An 18,847-nucleotide genomic window follows, 5' to 3' on the forward strand; every position below is an offset into this window, starting at 1 on the left:
CCCTCTCCAGCTTTCTTGTAGCCCTCCTTCAGGTACTGGACAGAACTGGAGATGCCATAGGACAGCTGAAAAGGGATTTTACTGCATCTGCTGGAAATAAGTCTCAGCAGGAGAAGAGGCAGAGCACAGCACTTTTCTGCTGGTAGCTGATGATAAACGCTGGATGTGTCTCTGAATACTCAGACCAATGAGACTAATTACCTCATTTTCACATGTATAGCTTACACTTCAAATAATTTGCTCTTTTAAACATATCCCGGTCTATAGATGTGGTTATCAGGCCTCGTCATCAGATGGGGTTTTCAAGCAGCCCACGCTAAGTTGGGAGCAGGAGGGATGAGGAGCAGAACAAAGGTAGGAGAGCATCAGGAGCGAAGGAAACCTGCCCAGCATGCTCACAGTTAAGCTTCTGCCTTAATTCCTTCTGCCTGCGCATTAAATGCCTCATTGTGCCATCAGAAGATATTTTCAAGATAACCTATAGATTATATTCATGAAAATGCACATATTTCCTCATAGAAACAGAGATGAATAAATATTTATGAAATGAAAGATATGTCTGTCAAAGTCCAGGATTTTTTTTTGCTACTACCTTAATGCCACGGAAAATATAAGCAGATTCAGAAGCTATGGGGGATTTTTATGTATTTTTTTTAATCAGAAAGAAATCTTGCTCTTATTCCAGAAATAGGAAACAAAAAATCCCACGTGTCACTGCAATAATTCCTTCCGTCTGTTTACTGCTCTGATGCTGTTTGATAGCTTAGTAAATAAGCAGCATCAGCTTATTAGATCACCTTTAAAAAGAACCCAACAGGTAAGATGCTTATTAAAAATACACACAATATGTAATGAGCAGGCAGGTAAATCTGTTCCATATAACAGCATACACCATGTCATCCAAGAGGATTATTTATCACTCCGCAGTTATCAAACTGTAACTCCAGTTCCCCTCATCTCCTCCCCATTTTTAGCTTGTGCTACATACAAATAGATACAAGTCTGTCCAAGGACAACAGCTTCTCCGACGCTGCTGTCTGCAGGAAAAAAATAAGCTTTGAATAATTACATGTTCTTTTTCTGTTCCTAAATATATTCCTCCCTCTGCTGTGTTGCAGGAGCACGGCATACCGACTGACATGGGGTACGCGGTGGCTCCGCACCACTCTGGGGTCTACCCAGTTCACATCCAGCTGTATGAAGCCTGGAAGAAGGTCTGGCACATCCAAGTGACCAGCACAGAAGAATACCCACACCTGAAACCTGCACGGTACAGACGGGGCTTCATCCACAATGGCATCATGGTACACTGCATTTCCACGCTTCATAGCAATAGTACTTTAAGTGACTCAAAAAAAAATGTGCTATTTTTACCAAATGCTTCAAGTTTTACAGCTATCATTAAAATTCTCTGTGATCAAGGATTTGTAAGTATGCCAAAGTAGTGCATTTGTTATGCAGCCAGTTTTGAAAAGAACAAAACTCACACAAACTCAGGCAACCGCAAATGTAAATCCTCGCAAACTAAATCGACTTGTAGTCCCATCAACTATCAACCAAGTTCTAAACGCATACTTTGAAATTCATTAAACCGCCTAAGACCTATGTTTCCAGCTCTGGTTCATCTTTATGCACGACAGGATTAGAAATCCACCACCTGGGAAGGTGAGCAGGAGGAAGTAATCTCCTCCAGCAAGTGTGACACTTCTGAGGCCTGGGGTTTGTTCCAAGCTTTGCTTCTGAAACTCCCAGAGCCAGGGACCAGACACGTGCCCAACTCTTCCAGACCACGCGTTTGTATGAGGAGAGAAGAGGTTCCTCACTTCCTGCTTCAAGTGCAGGAAGCGTAGGAAAATGTAAAAAATTCTTTGGCCTCTCTTACCAGCCACCCTACAGATAGGTGAAACAAAAATTAAATATATGTAAGTCAAGTTAGAAATATTTCAAGGGCAGGCCCTGCGATGCTTTCGAGTCCTAGCTGTCTTGAATATTGCCCATGTATGTAAAGTTAAAACTGTAATCCCCCAAAAACAAGACAAAAGGAACATTTTAATCAAAACCAAGAAGTTACTGCACAGAGTCCGATTGCTGTTGGTGTAGACCCAAATTCAGCAGTGCCTTTACACATTTTAAAATGCTCTGATGAACTTAGGTTTTATTTGTTTTAACTGAGCAGAAAAGCAAAAATAGTGACAAAAACAAAACAAAAGGCCTTCCCCAGGTCAATTATGTCACTGCACTAATTAGGTAATACCCCTAAGCCCCAACAGTTGTCTTTACTTTACCAGAGCCCTTTGATAGTACCTAGCTGCTAACTAAACCACCTATTTCTCCAAGATGAGTTTGTTTTCCCACAGCTGCTACCTCACTGGTTTGTGACACCCAGAACAGGACGGGGAGCTGATCTTGGGCTGGTCTCATGCCAGCATCCCACCAGTCCCATACACATTTCACAAACAGGAACGAGGGGCTCGGTATGGTTTTCAGGACTGAGGAACATATGAAGCAACAAGCCTTTTATTGTCTGCAGCCTTGAATCCAAATGCAGCATCTCAAGAAGAGTAAAATCAATTGCTTGAGGTAGGGGAGGTGGCCAGCAAGGACTATTTATCTGCTAATAAACTAACCCTGCTAAGGGAAGAGAGGTTTGGCTTCTTGTTTTCTTCCTCTTCCAAATGTCAGGAAACAAACACTTATTATGGGTGTAGGAGCCGAATGAAACAGTCTGCGAAGCTCAGCGCATGTGCGTTGCAGCTTTTCTGAGCTGCCATCTGGACATCTCCACATCTGCGGGGCCGTGCTCGCTCACCAAGAGAGCGCTGAAGGCACAGAGGAGCCCGTAAAGAAACACGCCGGAGCGCAGAGGCAGAAAGGGCCGCAGCTTTGTTTCTTTGAGTTGCTGGAGGGATTTGGGTGGCTGTGCCCAGGGTATGTTTGCAGTAAGGAGTTGATGTCACAACAGCACTTTTTTTTTTCCTCAGGTGCTCCCTCGACAGACCTGTGGCCTTTTCACTCACACTATTTTTTACAAAGAATATCCTGGGGGTCCTCAGGAGCTGGACAAAAGTATCCGGGGAGGTGAACTCTTCCTCACCATTCTCCTGAATCCTGTAGGTACCTTCTTTGGCTATTTTTTGGACATGCTGACAAATGGGGAGGAGGGAGGGAGGAAGGGAAGGAGATCAGTTTTCTTTGATTTGTTTGGGAAATGAAAATCAAACCCACTTGTTACAGAGGTAACAAGTAGTTTAAGAGGAAAGGAGCAATATGTCTTCTGCTAATTTCTAAATACAACTGTATACAAGTTACTGGAAAATGCATTCATTTCAGCTCCATATTGTTTCCCAACCTGAGGCCAGGTCCCTGTGAGAGAAAAGCACGCTGACTTGTCCAAGTGAGACAAAGAAACCAGTGAGGGTTGAGAAAGCTGTGTGATCTTATTCCCCTTTTCCTTTTTTCCACAAGCTTGGCTCCTCAGGCACAACCTACATACGCACAGACACACACTACATACGGTTTAATCCGAAGTGCCACAGGCTTTACGAATGATTTGCAGGGCTATCACGCAATTCTGTCTCACGCACCCAGATGACAACACGATGTAGGTGGGTGCATAGGTGTGATAGGATTTACCAAAGATCAAGGAGGAAAGCGCACAGTTCTCCTGCCTGTGAACAACAGCCTGGTCCCATTTAAGGCAGCAGCCTAGAGGTGGAAAGCAGGACAAGAACAAAAAATATCATATATCAATTGGTTGGGGGTTTTTTTGGCATTGTCCTTCTTTCTTCCTGTTCCAGTCAAACAAGTGATACTGCTTACAAGATAAATGTCCTGTGTCTTGCCAGGTGGCCTAATTTTCACTGGTTTTAAATTGCAGTATTCATTGGACTTCTCTGCAGAGTTAAAGAAACTTCAGGTGGAGCTAACTCTCAAATCCAGGTCACTTATTTAGAGACCTAAATATAGGTTTCAGTGTTATATAATTAGGTGAATATTTTGGCTGGGGAACTAAGTTTATGTCCAAGTCAAAGATTCAGTGGGCTTTAAATGGGACATTTCTATTAGGAATTTTTCTGTACCATACATGTGACACCAAGTTTGAGAATAAAAAAAACAACCCTGTTCTTCATCATTCCTCTCCATTACCCACAATTCTCTCAGGCTGGCTTTTCTTTCCATGGTTTCCTTAAGCGTAACTTGGCACACCGCTGCCTTGAGACGCTGCTGGAATTTATCCTTTGCTTTATCACACTTTGATCAATACCTGCACATCTTCCAATTACCTGAAGATTTCCTCAGATTTAGGCAGCGCAGCAGTCTGTAGCAGATTATGTTCTTACTCCACGGGAGATACTTAGAACAGCCCCAGTTCCTCAGCCAATCACCATGTCCAAGCCTGTGAGCATCCTCAGGCCACCTCGACTTCCTCCCCTACAACTCACCTTTTCCCTCATTTCAGGTTTTGCTTTCTCACTCACAGCAAATAAGCAAGAAGGCCCAAGCTCACAGTTGCTTATTAGAAATTTCAGCCTTTGGATCTTTTAAGTGACTGCATCCAAATGTTCTTTCCAAGGACAGGCTGAATCTATGGGGAAGGCCAGCTGTTCAATTACTTTAACAATGATTTTAAAGGCTATTAGTGACCTCTGAATGAAATCAGATAGGCCTCTCTCTCCATCAGTCATTAGCCTAGGCTCACCAGACAGCTCCCAAGCAGGACTAACCTCAGAAGTGGCTGGAGCATCTTCCTTCTGGGAACTCACAGCTCAACTCCTTCCAGTCCCGCAGGACATCTCCCCCAGCCAGCTCCAATTGCTGTCCCCCGGAAAGGGCAAATTCCCTCCCTAAACAGGTCCTGCAGCACAGAGGGGTGTTCTTGGTGTCACAAAGAATACTTGAGAGAAGCAGTTCTACCATCTACCTTTTAGGTTTCAGGAGTGATGAAGCAGAGATAGGAAGGCAGGCAAAACATTCCAGATTTAATAATGCATCAGCAATGTTCATGACGGAGTTAGAAGATCAGCTTCCAAAGAAAAATGAGGGAAAGTGAGGGAAAAGTGAGAGTTCTTCAGTACATTAAGTCATTGTTTTGACCAAGATACTTTCTAATAACGTGGAGAGTGCAATATATATTATTGAGCGGTATGTGAAAATAACTTGTTTATACTGTTACTGTTTGATTTCCCCCTCCCACTTTTATGATTCCCTATCTTTACCTCATCAAAACTAATATTTTACCGAGCTAAGCGACCCAAGTGAAATACTGACACGCACTTCTCCAACTCTGAGTTAAGTATGAATCTGTTCCAAGACAAGTGCTTATTCGGGCAGGAAGAAATATAACGTAATCATGTGTGAGCTGAAACCCCACCATCATTCAAGTCAGGTTGGTACGCTATGAAATATGCACCTGCTGACACCAGTAACAGCAAAATCTAGCGCTATTTCAGAAGGAAATTGGTGTGAGCAGGAAACCAAATCATCTATATTCATCCAACCTTTTTCTTTTTTTTAAATACCAAGTTCAGACAGCACACAAATGAACAAATGGGAAGACCCTTCTTGTATTCAGTGGAACAGACGGTGTAGTGTTTTGGTTGTTAATTTGAAAAAGTTGACATATTAGTAGCCAAAAATCAAAGGTATCTCTGAAAAGGATGAATAGAGTGCCTATTCCAATGGCCAATTGCAAATTCAGTTGAATAAGAAAAATGCTTTGAATGTGATGTGTTCTCCAGTCTGGCAGCAGTGCATACTGGAATAGCAACAAGACATTGATATCCTAGAAGCTTTTCACACACTTCCACTCATTAATAAGCTGCCTTAGTATCCGGATCTCAACCTGTGCAGCTCAGGGGCTTACCAAAAGCACAGTTCAGGGCTTTACCGCGAGCATGATAGCGTAAACCAGCAGGTGCTTTCCAGATGGATTATGGAAAAGAACAACTGCCTGGAATGCAAAGGCTTTTTCAAAACCGTAATTTATATTTTTTCTTGTTGTTGTGGAGTCATATTGAGCAAGATACCTAGTGCATCCATGAATAGAAACCCTATCCATAAATTAAAACCCTAACCAGAATGCACCATCCCCTCTAGCACGTAGGCTGCTTTCCAGATCATTGCAGTTATCTTACTGCAAGTTTTGCAGGAAAGAGATTGTAAACAAAAATACCATTGTTTACTTTTGCATTGTGGACATTACTCTTTAAAAAACACCAGCTAGACTCTTTCCCAGTCTGGAGGAGATTCACAGAAATAGAGGAGCTCCTATTAATTCTACTGCCACGTGGTTCCACAAGTCTCCTACTCACCAGGCATTCGTGCGAGTTACTTGCATAAAGCACTTCCAAGAGGTCAAAATCCATACTTTACTCCCCTGTAAATAGAATTATTACACGTTTCCCTCACACGCACTTCAAGACAGTCTTTTTCAGACTGTTTTAAATTTTAGAAATAATCACAGTGCCTTGACTAAAAGCAGCACATTGCCTTTTGCTGTGGATTACAGCTATTTAGCTAAAATCAAACTAAAAGTCAGCTATTTTGGGCCTTCCAGCTTAAGGTGTTGGGGCAAAGAAACAGAAACCTGAAGTCTGTGAATAAGTGATGACACGAGCTGTTCTAAAGAGACACAGATGCACAATGAGTAGATCAGTCAACTTCAGCATGAATAGCAGCCCAAGCACAACAGAACCAAAGACACCATCAACACCAGCTTCCAGGAAGACTACTGCCTGCTTTTTAACCCTATAACCACCGACCTAGTGCTCCGTCTGCATTGGCATCGACACATTGACAGGTCACTAGTCAGTCTGTGACTGAAACAGCCCCCCAGAGCCAAAAAAACAAATAACACAGCATGGTTCTCTTAATTACACGGGCATGGCATCTGTGCTACCACCCTACTTTGTTCAGGAACTCCTCATCTGGATGACGTAGACCAGGCACAGAGCAGTGACTTGATTTGCAGTTGTGTTTTTAACAGGATTTCAGCAGTGAAGCTGGGCTGTAAAAGACAGCACGGAGAAGTCCATGTTTCCTTAGAATGTTACGACATCCATTTACAGCCTTTTATCCCATCCTCCCAAACAAGGGCAAGCAGGAACACAACTTAAATAACCAAGTTTTGATTAAACATTTTTCTCTGTTAGTTTGGTTACTGAAGCCTATTTCAAGAATAAGTAAATGTGAGGAAGCAAATTTACTCATCAGGAATAATGTATCAGATCAGAAGAATTTATTTACAACTAATTTAGGGTCAGACTGCAACTCTCTTCATGATAATGGAGAGCAATAACATTGACATTGCAGTACATTGACTCTTTTTCCCCCCCCCTCCTGAGCCTTGACAAGCAAGTGCTTTACAGAAACCCTATCCATTACTCAGGCTGGAGTCAGCAAATTTCAGCAAATGTATTACAAATAAATATTAAGATTGTACATCAAAACCAATTTGCACTTCCATGAAGCAATATCACATAGGTGGTTAGTTTAGAAAATACCCAAGTGACATTGCATTAGGATAGAGAGTCCACAGAGGGATTGTAAAGGGGATCTTCCCATGGAATTTTTTTTTTAATGGCTTCTGCTGAATACTGTGTGGCTCACAGAGATATTTTCACTTTCTAATTTATGAATCCTAAAGATGAGTCATGTCTGGCAGAGATGATTTAGTGGTATGCAGAGGAGGGATAAATTCCACCAAGGCAGGCAGAAATCAAAGCAACTTCCCTTTGAGTTTTAATGAGGGTTACAAAGATCCCAGCCAGACCTTCCCAGGACCCAGCCAACGCAGACGGCTGCTCAAGCCCAGAGTTTGGGGTACTTCTTCTCTGCATAAACACTTCAAAGCAAAGCTCATTAAGTCAGGGGGAAAAGTCTCAGGGAACAGACTGGGTTTGAAAAAAACCTAAACCGTGTAACTTTTTCAAAAGGTATCAATGCAGCTCCTCTCGGAATGGTTTTGCTCATTTGGAGGCTTAGAAGCTTCAGATATATTTACAAATAAAAAAAGCACACACAGTTTAGGATGGAAAATGAGACATTACTGTGCCTGTTGGAGTTTTCCTTTACTGCTTGATACAAGAAAAGCAATGAAGCATTCAACTAAAATAGTCTTCTCCCTTGCCAGACCAAATCTAGCTGTTCAATCAGTATTACGTTATTATTATCATGGATGTTATTTACTTTGTGGTTTGACAAACAATATGAAAAAAATCAGTTTTTCAGTAAATCCCAATTAGGATAGAACTCATAAAAGTCATAGTAACAGCACCTACAGTTCAGTGGTGAAAAAAACCCACAGCCAAACCACCACAGTCAGTAGAAATAAGCAAGGAAAGGCGGGGGGAGAAGACATCCAAAATTTCATACCAAAGAGCATCAGACAAGAAGAAAACGACCTCCTTAATCTGTGTATAACACCACGCAGCTACATAAGTGTCATAGAAAATTCTCTGGCTCTGACCAGGATTATAGCAACCCAACCCCTTGTGAAAAAAATATTTAGGTTTCCCCACAGGTGTACAGCATTCCACAGCTGCAATAGAAGGAACAAAGTCAGCTTAAGCCTTAACATTTTATTTATGTTTTAAACCATTTCAAACAACATCAAGTTCCTTTTCTCCCTTCCTAAACCTTGCCAATTCTTTATAAACTGTTTGCAGTGCTTTAAGGTGCTTCCAAAGACTTTTTTGAAACGTTTACTTAACTGGGTTACATAATGATTAAAAAAATTATGGCATTTTAAGGAGTTCAACATTTCAGTCATTTTCAGCATTTCTTTTTATTCTATTTATTATTTATGTAGCTTAATTGCCCTTTGGAATAACTTTGTATTTTTTTATATCTATGTTTTTAATATATTTGCAATAATTATATCCATTCCTAGAATATATTTGTAAAACCTTCCTTCCTCTTTGTTCACTTCACCAGTGCTGCCCCATATTCCTTTTCTTCACCCCTTTTTTTAAAAAAAAAAATAACTTTCCATCAAACGTTAACCAACTTCACATGCACTTCTGTCTTCGAGATACCTGGTACAGAAAGACAAGTTGACAGACACTAGAATAATCCTGCACTGAGGTGCCTTTGTTTTTTTTCCAAAGAGCTTTGCTGTGAAAGCTGGGATGCGGCAATCAGAGCAATATATTTTCTATTTTCGAAGGCATACTCGCGGTCACTTCACCTGCTATCGTGAACAACCAGGGAGTATGCGGTGAAGCCAGTAAATGGGATGAACAGAGCAAATCCCTTGCTTTGCCTCAAAACGTAAAAGCATGAAAATTTGTAATTAAAAAAATGTTCCTAACCAAGTTCCCAAACTGAGCTACTTTCAGAAGCAAAAGAGCAAGTTTCTCAGAAGAAAACTTAAGAAATTCTGTTGGTGTGTAAATTTAAGGAGGATTTTCCACATCCAGACATCAGGCTCAAAACTAAGTGGGTTCACTCCATGTTCTGACCGCTGCCCTTCATCTAGTCTCCTGAGCAATGCTCTGACATATTTAAAGCATGCTTTTACAAATTGCTCTATATATCACCTGTTCAGCATCTGCAAGGCCTTCCAGTATCTGTTTTGTAGTTCCTCTCCTTTACTCCCAAGCTTCACAGACAATAAAGAACAGTCGTAAACGTTGAACAGCCAAGATAAGCTAATAAATACAGCCCTAAATATTATCGCCCCTACAAACAAGAGTGAGTCATTTCTAGAAAAAAAAAACCTCTTTAAGCCACAGAGCTTCTTATTAAGCCAGCAAGTGACAGCACAAAAGGCACCTCAGTTGAACACTAAAGCAAAAGTAAGTGCATCAGGCTTCAAGAGGAACCAGCAAGACCCACTCGCTCAGTTGAGTAGTCAGTTAATTGGATTTACTTGCCCATCTGGTGCACATTATTCTCTTTATCTGTTCACCTTGAAAAGCTAACAAATAACTCATAATACTGCCAGCCCTTTTCCCACAGCGCCCTTCCTATTTTCTGCTCTGACCTCCATTTCAGGTCTGCAGCCACCAACCTCTTCAGAGGGACAATGTCAAGTTAATGCTGAAACCGAAATAGTTTTAGTCCTTGCTGTGTACGCGAGGGCAAAGTATGACCCGATCTTTGACCACATTCAAACAGTGCAAGAGCTTGAGAAAAATGAAACCTAGTATGAAACCTCCAGCATCTCAAGACCTTCCCATCTCTGTCCTGGCCACAGCTGAGCACAGTGAATTAAAATTTTCTGTAGCCTGAACCAAGGTCAGATATTCCTAGAGAGGTGGTTAAATTGAAAATCTCTACCAAGGATCAAGTTGGTGCTTATATCTGGTTTCTCAATTCTCAAGACGCCTTTCTTTTCCTATTCTTCCTTGCTTTTCCTTGTTACACACATAGAATCATAGCATGAACTTGACTGGCTAACTCTTCCTTTCTCCTTCTTGTGGAGTCTTAATTCAGTCTCCTTTTCATAGTTCCACCATAAAAGCCATTCCTGCATTTTTTAATATATATATATATATCAAAATCTCTTCACTCTAGATTTATACCTGCATCATCAGATAGTATCTAGACACACATGCATACCCTGCAAGCCATTTTTAAAACCTAAAAAATAACAGTCGCAGAAAAAAAGGAAAATTAAAACACTTAAAAACCCCCCTCCCTACTTCAATCAAACATACCTAAGAAGCTTTACCCCGAGATCAAATGTGGCGTATGAATTTCAGGAAGATTAGCTGCTTTTGTGGGAATTTGGTTGCTGAGAGTGAAATCAGGCTTGTGATTGAAAGGTAACTTTGAACTCAACTCCAGAGAAGCTACAGACAGTCCATGACAAGGTACGTTATTATTCTAGCTTTGGAACAAGGCATGATCACACGTTGCAGAAACAGGCAAATTCTTTGTAAGCGTCACAGGACGCTTTTAATTTTCAAGGTCACTTAAATGCATTTACATTTTGAAGCGCTCACTGTAACTAAAGGGTTATTGTTCATTTGCAGTCCATAGATCTAGATTCTGCGTGTCCCTCATGTGCCATACTTTGAACATTTTGTTCTTGTTTCCTGCTCTCACTCATCACAAAATCCAATGAGAATCACACGTTATTGCTGCAGAATATTAAAAGTAAATGCAGAGAGGGGTTAATTTATACCTTCCACAAGAGATTTGGGAGTGTTATTATGAAACATCTTGAGTGTTAATGATATTTTTCTTTTTATTTGCTTTGTTTCTCTGAGCATTGCTGTAGAAAGAATAAAAAATAACCTTGGGCATTGTAGGAAGTATGCTGCAATCCAAAAGTAATTCATAATGCAGTTCTACTAAGGGCTCTGTGAATAGAGTGTCTGAGCACATTTCAGGAACAGGAAAAAGAAAGCAACCTCCCTGCTACAAAAATGTCAATATTGTAAAGCCATAATTAGCAGGGTACTGCCTATAGGGACAGGCACATCCCTCTCCAACACAGCAAGAGGGGTATGTTCCTTCTACTAAATTAAAAGGGAGTTTTGTTATTAACCAGCTCTGTCAGAATTTGTCACAGACATAGAAAAATCAAATGAAATAAAGAGATAGTTGGGCCTTATTCTTTGTACAGGGGCCGATTAACCTGCCAGGACAACGTAAAGAACCATTTTACCGTGTGTAAGCGAACGTTACAGTGAAGCACAAGAGAGTGGCCAGGCGCTCATCCTTGATGAGAAGACCATGGCGTTGCCATCCCAGCCAAAGCTGCCTAGGCAGGCAGTGTACCTGCAAGATGTAGTCATTAGCTTTCCTCCAAGGAAGAGGGATGGTATCTATTCTTTATTCAGAATAATACATACATCCCACACACGTTCGGCATCGTAAACACTTCTGTTTTCTTCCTGCCACAGCACGCATTAAGGTTGAGTACAACCAACGTACATTTCTATTGAAAGACAGGACACTACAAAACTGCCGGCATCTCCAACACAATCGCCCCTTCCCCTAAAGATATTTCCTTTTGCAACTCTAAATCATGTAAGCACTGATAACATAATAGAAATATTACAATACAGACATACAAGTTGAAGGCACTTTTATCTTCCACCTCCAAGTGGATGATTAAATCCACTCTAACCTTGCTCAGGCTTTTGAATCTTTTTTCCTGTTTGGAAATCATTCTTTTTTCCTTCATCCCACATGGCTACCCCAGTTACAAAAAGCTGGTACGGGAAAATATTGTCCCCTGAAAACTCAAGCCTTCGGCAACATATTTAGAAACTAATTAGGTTGCAACTCAGAGCATGAAGAAAATATTTCAAGGATAACGCATCTCTTTCCTTTCTTTCATGACGTCTTCCTTCTTCATGAATGCTGATCCTCCACACCACGCACTTTGGTACTTTATCAGAATCACTTCCTAGCAACTTAGGCGATGGCAGAAATAGTAATAAACGAGTACGTGTCAACAAGAGGGCTACTGGGTAAAGAGAAAAAGAATCTGTTACCTTCAAGCACGCACCATACTATAATTTGTTAAAGTGTCAGGAGCAAGCCTTTAAGGTAAAACTGAGCTGACTCAGAATTCTCTGATTATTGAAAATGAACCCTTAATAGAAGTAAATGGACAAGAACAAAATTTCCTTGCCGTGTTCACCATTCAAAATTAATTGCAAAGTGGCTGATTTGAGAATATTATATCCTCTAGTGAACTGAAAATGCTGTATTTTTTTTCCTCTGAAACCAAGAGTGGAGAATTAAATTAACTTTGAGGTTTGTTTGCTCAGAGTCAGCCACCAAAATGGCCTTAATTAATCATCATTTATGAATACTCTATAACATGGAGCAGTCAGCTCTTCATAAAAATGCTAGAATAGCAACATGACAGTAGAAGAGTTATAAAAACAATTAATAAATTTCCTGCATCTCCCATCTTTATTCATTTGCCTAGCATTTCTTTCTTTGCAGTCTGAAAGACAATAACCTGATGAATAAACTCGTATTCAGGGCTTGTAAGAGGGCTCAGTTTAAATGGGATGTGTTGTTCTACAACTCTGTGCGCTGAGCAGGGTCCTGGGCACTCATTTCCATAGGGAATGGCTGTATTGCTCCGAGAGACTTTACCTTCCTCTACCTGGAGACCATCAGGTGCCACATTAACCATAATAGACTTAATTCCTTCCGTCGTTCAAAACACAGTTAGAACCAGATCTTATTCAAGCAAATCTATAAAGAGAAATGTCAGAGAAACAGCCGTTTATGGACTCTGCTCCTAACTAACAATCCATTTGACCATTATTTGCCATCAGCAGATAAGTGAGCACTTTCTCCCAGAGTTCAGCCGGCTCAGAGGATTATGTCTTAACTCATTGATTGGAAGGGTAAATAGGAAGAAAAGATGACTGAAGATCCCGTTAAAAACCAGAAAGTACTGTCACTAGGTCAGGCTGCTATTGAACTTACTGAAGTCCTACTGAAGGGAACAGGGCAGCTTGCAGCTTTGCCTGTTTTGAAGCTTAGTCTGTGAAATACCGTGCCTTCTCCACGGGAATTACCACCGACGAGCCCCCGAGCAATACATTACGCGCTTGCAGTGCTAAAGCAAACGCTTCATTTCTTAAGGACGTCAGTCCGCCAACCTTGAAGTCCATGTTTGCTTCAGGATTAGTTTCATCCTGCCTAGAAATATTGTCGTCCCTAGGACTTACCAGAATAGTCAGGGGACACCTCCAAGCTGCGAGATGACAAAAATTTAACCCCGGGTCACCGCAGGTGAGAGAAATTTGATGGAGCGTTCCCACGTGACCCGCAGTGTGTATGCGGCGAGACTCGAGTCAAACACACAGCTTGGCTCAAACGCAGCGCTCATAAATATTTATTACGACTGTTATTAGCGATTTGGCAGCCTGGTCACTGCTGGCTCCCCTGGTTGAACGCTGTCTAGTTGTTTACACAGATTCCTGAGCAGCAGAGCCTCCTCCTCTTATCCAGAAATCGCAGCCACGACACACAGAGCAAATTCTCTTAATTTTATCTCATCATATCCTCTGCGATCTACAGAACTAAGGTTTAATGTTGCTTAAAACATAAGCATCGTACTTCGATTTCTTCAGAGTAACGAGCGTGCTGTTTATTTCCGTTAAAACACAAGTCAAACAGGAAAAAAAATTCTGACTGTTTTCCACTCACACAAGTATGAGGCTCCATAACATATTTGGGAAATTCTGTACAAGTAATTCGTTTTGCTGCAAAGATATTTAATCTGTGCTAAAAAGTGATCCCACTGTGACTATCTGCAAGATCTACATGTTACTAAAACAGGTAGTTATTTAATTAGACATCAGGCAGTTCAGAGCAAGCACATATAAATGAGAGGAAAGCTGAATCCGCAACAAACAAAAGGCTTATAGGACAGCGCTACGTAGGCTCCGCCTATGGCGCACCACTCCGACACTCAGAGGACCTTGGGCTAACGCTGGCCATCCACCCGCCAGCTCAGGCCACCTCTTCTGCTGCCACAGCAGTGCTGGCAGGACAACACTTGTGACACCAGGCACAGTAAGGGAGAGCCATCATTATTTCAGTGCAGTAATGGAGAAAGCTTCACAATTTTCTGTGGATGCAGCCAGAGCAGCGTGTTATTTTGCCACCATAAACCAGCGCCAAGGAACACTCAAATTATTCACTGGCACAAAATAATTGAAGCTGAACTGATTTTCATCTGCAGAGGATGATGGCTAAAAAGGTTAACAGTATTTTGTAGTTGCTTGATAGAAGTTAACGAGGAGCATGCAACATAGCTATCAATAACCTGTTTTCTTGATGGTATATCTCCTTAAACAAACTCCTTTGATCATCTTTGAAAACCAAAGACCGCAACAATCTGAGATCTGAGAGCTTTTTCTTTGAGGATGCTTCTATTACTGTCAGAAATGGTTGGTGTACCAATCTGACTTAAGACAAGAGCACCCAAATCTGTTTTCATCTGGTTCATTTCTGTAATTTGAAGTGGGGTTTATTCTTGCGTCTGAGCTGAACAGATTATTTCTGTTTTAGAGGAAGTTTACAGTCTAAGGAAGTCTTTTCAAAGGGAAAACAGATGGCAACACAACTAATTCCTATATGATGAATTTCACTTAAAAATGCAAATATTCATTTTTAAGAGGAGGATTGAATTGCTCTAGACTTCCGCAAAGACTTCACAGGGCCCACAGATTGAACTGGTAGCACTGCATTTGTGCTGAATTCCTTAAACTTCAGCCACAATTAGATGTACATAAAACAGGAAAGAGTTACTGTGCTGGAATGCCGCCATGTTTGAGCCTTTATTTGAGAAGTAAGACTTGGGTAGATATTAGAAAAAAACAAATGTAACAACTTAATTCTCATGGGAAAAGGAACAACAAATAGGATTTTTCTGTTGATAATAAAGAATTCATTTAATCCTACCAACTAAATAATGGAAAAGTAGAAAGCGTTCCTGTGTAAATGAGAAACAATTTTGCTCTTTGCGGGGTGAAACGTAGACACGCTACAACATTTGCAGAGCTGTCCCACGGCCATGCACCCCCACCGATGGACAGCAGCTTCCCCTCCCATCGCTGGGAACACTTTGGGTGGAATACAGACATCGTAACAGGCACGGGAAATAAGGTGCCAGTCCACGTTCTCGTTCCCCCTTCAAAGACAAAAATGTTTCCTCGTTGCTTTCTTTAGAGAGAACGTGTTTGGAAAATATTTGATTATACTGTCAAGAACGCTAAAATATAAAAAGATGTGCAGAGTGGAAATAGAGTAAAAGTTAAAAAAGCTATTTTCAAGCATATAAATGATTTTGCTTCAGTAGCTGAAGGATCATGAATATGAATAGTGCCGGATTCTAGAGAAACAATTTGTCATTATTAAAATTAGTGCTTTGTCAACACAAAAATCTCACTCCCGGCTTCCTTTTTGTGCCGCCGCACAAACAGCTGCATTAAGGGCCCGAGCGTTCTGGGATTCATTACCAGTGAATGGGGCTCTGGCTCGTAAGGTAGGAGAAAAGTCTGTAATCCATAACACGAGGCTGTCAGGATGCGAAATGTATTAAACACTTGAAACCGAAAGAGGTATTTCTGTGGTCAGCCTAGCATAGAGCTACTTGGTATCAGCAAATGGACACTTGACAGGTTTGCATTTCTCAGCCATGATATCCCATTTACACATTCAGAAATACAACACGCCGCCATCGCCATCCAATTACGAGGGTTTGCTCTTGGAGCAGCTCTACAGCATTTTCTGAGCGCAACAGAAAAAGACTGAGTAGCAAAATTCATTTTTCTGGGAAACATTCATGCAAGAGAGGAGCAGAGAAGAGCAGTAAATATGCCACCACATTTCTACAGGAATAAGATGCCTGCACCATATATTTCCCAACATGTCGTTGTTTTGCACAAGGTTGAGCTGCACCCCTGGTTGATTCTGCATGCATTAATTCCTCCCTTCTTGCAAATTTTATTTAAGAAGATGCAGAAGCAAGGAAAAAAAGTTGTTAAAGACAGCGAACAACAAGTTCTCAGAGAAGCAGGACTCACGTGTGAAACCCATCTCTGTTCCTGGGCTTTCCAGCAACAGGGCAGTGCCAAAGTACGAGCAGGAGGAAAGGACCTAAAACGGAACGTTGATCCTATTTAATTATTGAAAGGCTGAGAGGATGAGGTGCAGCACATTTATACATAAGTTTTGTAACTGATTTAGACCTACGGATAGGCACAGTTTCAAATATCAACACAAAGGTATCAGCCAGTATTTGATTCCTGATACTGGACAGCCATCCTTGAGACCGGACAGGTGCACCAGTGAGACTGGTTGGAATTCGGCTGGAAGCTAGAGAACCACTAAGTCCTTTTCCCAGGAATTTCTGTTCTAGCATGTATGCATTATGTTTTTCTCAAGCAGAAACCAGCAGCTTTGTGTTCTGGGCACCCTGCTCCTTGCAGTGGAGTTGGACTAGATGACCTTTAAAGGTCCCTTCCAACCCAAACTATTCTATTATTCCATGTTAATTTTGTAATTGTTTTAATTCACTGGGATAGACGGCAAGGATATTGGTGGCTATGGAGTACAGGCTCCTGAGGAACACAGAGGCAATAGCCTTATTTAGAACCAAATTTAGCACTTGTACAGCTCTTGTATAGAAAACCAGGAGGAAAAAACCAATGCATTACAACAGTAGAATCAGAATTTCTACAGACTGTGCGCCACAGCTCTCCATCCATTCCCATTTAATATGGATATAAATAAGATGCTCCTGCACATTAGGGAGTGTAGACCAGCCCAGAGCAGGCTCCCCCACGGGAGATTAATTCTTCGCAAACCACACCATCCCTCCACAACACAGTTTTGTCACCAGTAAAATGTAAATCTCAGAACTCTCTTTTTTTTTCCTGCAAGTCTTGGAGAGTCATAGCCAAAATCTGTAGATGTTTCTTACAATCAAGTGAGGGGTTAGAAAAAATAATTTAAAATAGCATCCCAATGGGCGAACACGACCAGCACCAAACTAACACACAACCCACCTCATGTCCCACAGCATGGTGGTTGTAACCGTACACCGACAGCAAGGGATTGCACACAAACATGCAGAGAGGCACTGGGTAACACATTGCTTCTGCTAGCTTAACCTCAAGAATAATGCAACGCAGCCGCAGCCCCTTCCCCAGCCTCAGGAATTTGAAGCGATTTATCACCTTTGTACCGCACCGTTGCGCAGAGCGGCATCCTGTCTCCCTCCTAAAAGCATGATCCCCACCTCAGTGAAGTGCTGCCTGCGGGTTAAGTGTCAGTCTGCGTGCTGTAGTTTGCTTTTTGTCACAGAAAAATATTAAAACAAAGCTTTTCCTCTTTTATTCACCAATTTCGCTCAGAGCACTGCCTTTTTTGGGTCCAGCAAAGCAGCACAGCAAAGCGATGCGGCAGCGCCGTGCATCCCAGCGCCAGCATCAAGGCACGCAGCGGAATTACGCTGGCTCAGCACATTTCCAGACTATTGCATTTTCTATGGATTGATGCATCGGCGTGAAAACAAACCTGCGTGTCCATGACCCATCTCCTTTTGTCTCAACTGATTTGGAGATAGACAAAAAATTAGGTCTGGTTTTATCCCATGTGTAATACATCATATCTGAGGGTTTTTTTCACTTCAAAAAAGATCAATGGAGCAAAAGAAATCAAGAGACACATCCAAGACCTTTTGTCTCCACAAAGAATGATCAATTGGATCTTTTGGATTGGACTGCAGCCTAATGAAACTCTTGCAATAAGCTAATATCCATCTCCTTTAAGTACCTTTTTACATGAAAAACCTCATTCAAACTCAAGTGTGAAAAAGCAAAAAGAGCAAGCAGGTTTACTTGCATACTTTATTTGCTGCAATAATATTAAATATCATCGACACACCCTTTACCACTTATCAAAAAACACCTCAGAGACAAGACAATATTCTCTATCAATGTTTCCTATACTCCTTTTCCTTTTCATCATTTGAAAATAGTTTGCAGGAAGCACTTGTCACATTTTGAGGAGTTGAACTCTAAACTAGAAAAGATAGGTTTGTGCTGGGTTTTTTTTTTGGCGAGTTGAGGGAGAAGGTCAGTAGGCTAGAAACCCAAAGAAGATTAATTATAAGTTTCTAAGGTACTACATACAGGCATGCACAAACTTCAGGGCAATTTTAGTGTTCACTCCAGTTCATCCTTGCTCAACAGAGGCTCAAAACAGAATAAAGGTAAAGAATAAATTACCTTTTGTGGAACCAAGCTTGCAAGCACACTGCAGATGGGCCATAAGGGACACTTTCTCCTAAGCCCCATCCATCTTCACCTTATAGAAGCACTAAAAGCCTTATCAATAATTTACCAAACTA

At 41.3% G+C, this 18,847-nt stretch overlaps 1 protein-coding gene across 1 annotated transcript in view; it reads left to right on the forward strand.

Moving 5' to 3' along the window:
* The window catches only part of LOC104481662 (N-deacetylase and N-sulfotransferase 4), a 75,015-nt gene that overhangs the window by 36,637 nt on the left and 19,531 nt on the right, over positions 1 to 18,847 (forward strand). The window contains exons 4-5 of the mRNA XM_010122937.2: positions 1,119 to 1,304; positions 2,982 to 3,110. Coding sequence (XP_010121239.2) covers positions 1,119 to 1,304; positions 2,982 to 3,110 — 315 coding nt within the window. The remainder of the gene's footprint in view (positions 1 to 1,118; positions 1,305 to 2,981; positions 3,111 to 18,847) is intronic.

This window comes from Chlamydotis macqueenii, chromosome 4 (assembly GCF_036417535.1).
Source record: "Chlamydotis macqueenii isolate bChlMac1 chromosome 4, bChlMac1.mat, whole genome shotgun sequence".
Lineage (NCBI taxonomy): Eukaryota > Metazoa > Chordata > Aves > Otidiformes > Otididae > Chlamydotis > Chlamydotis macqueenii.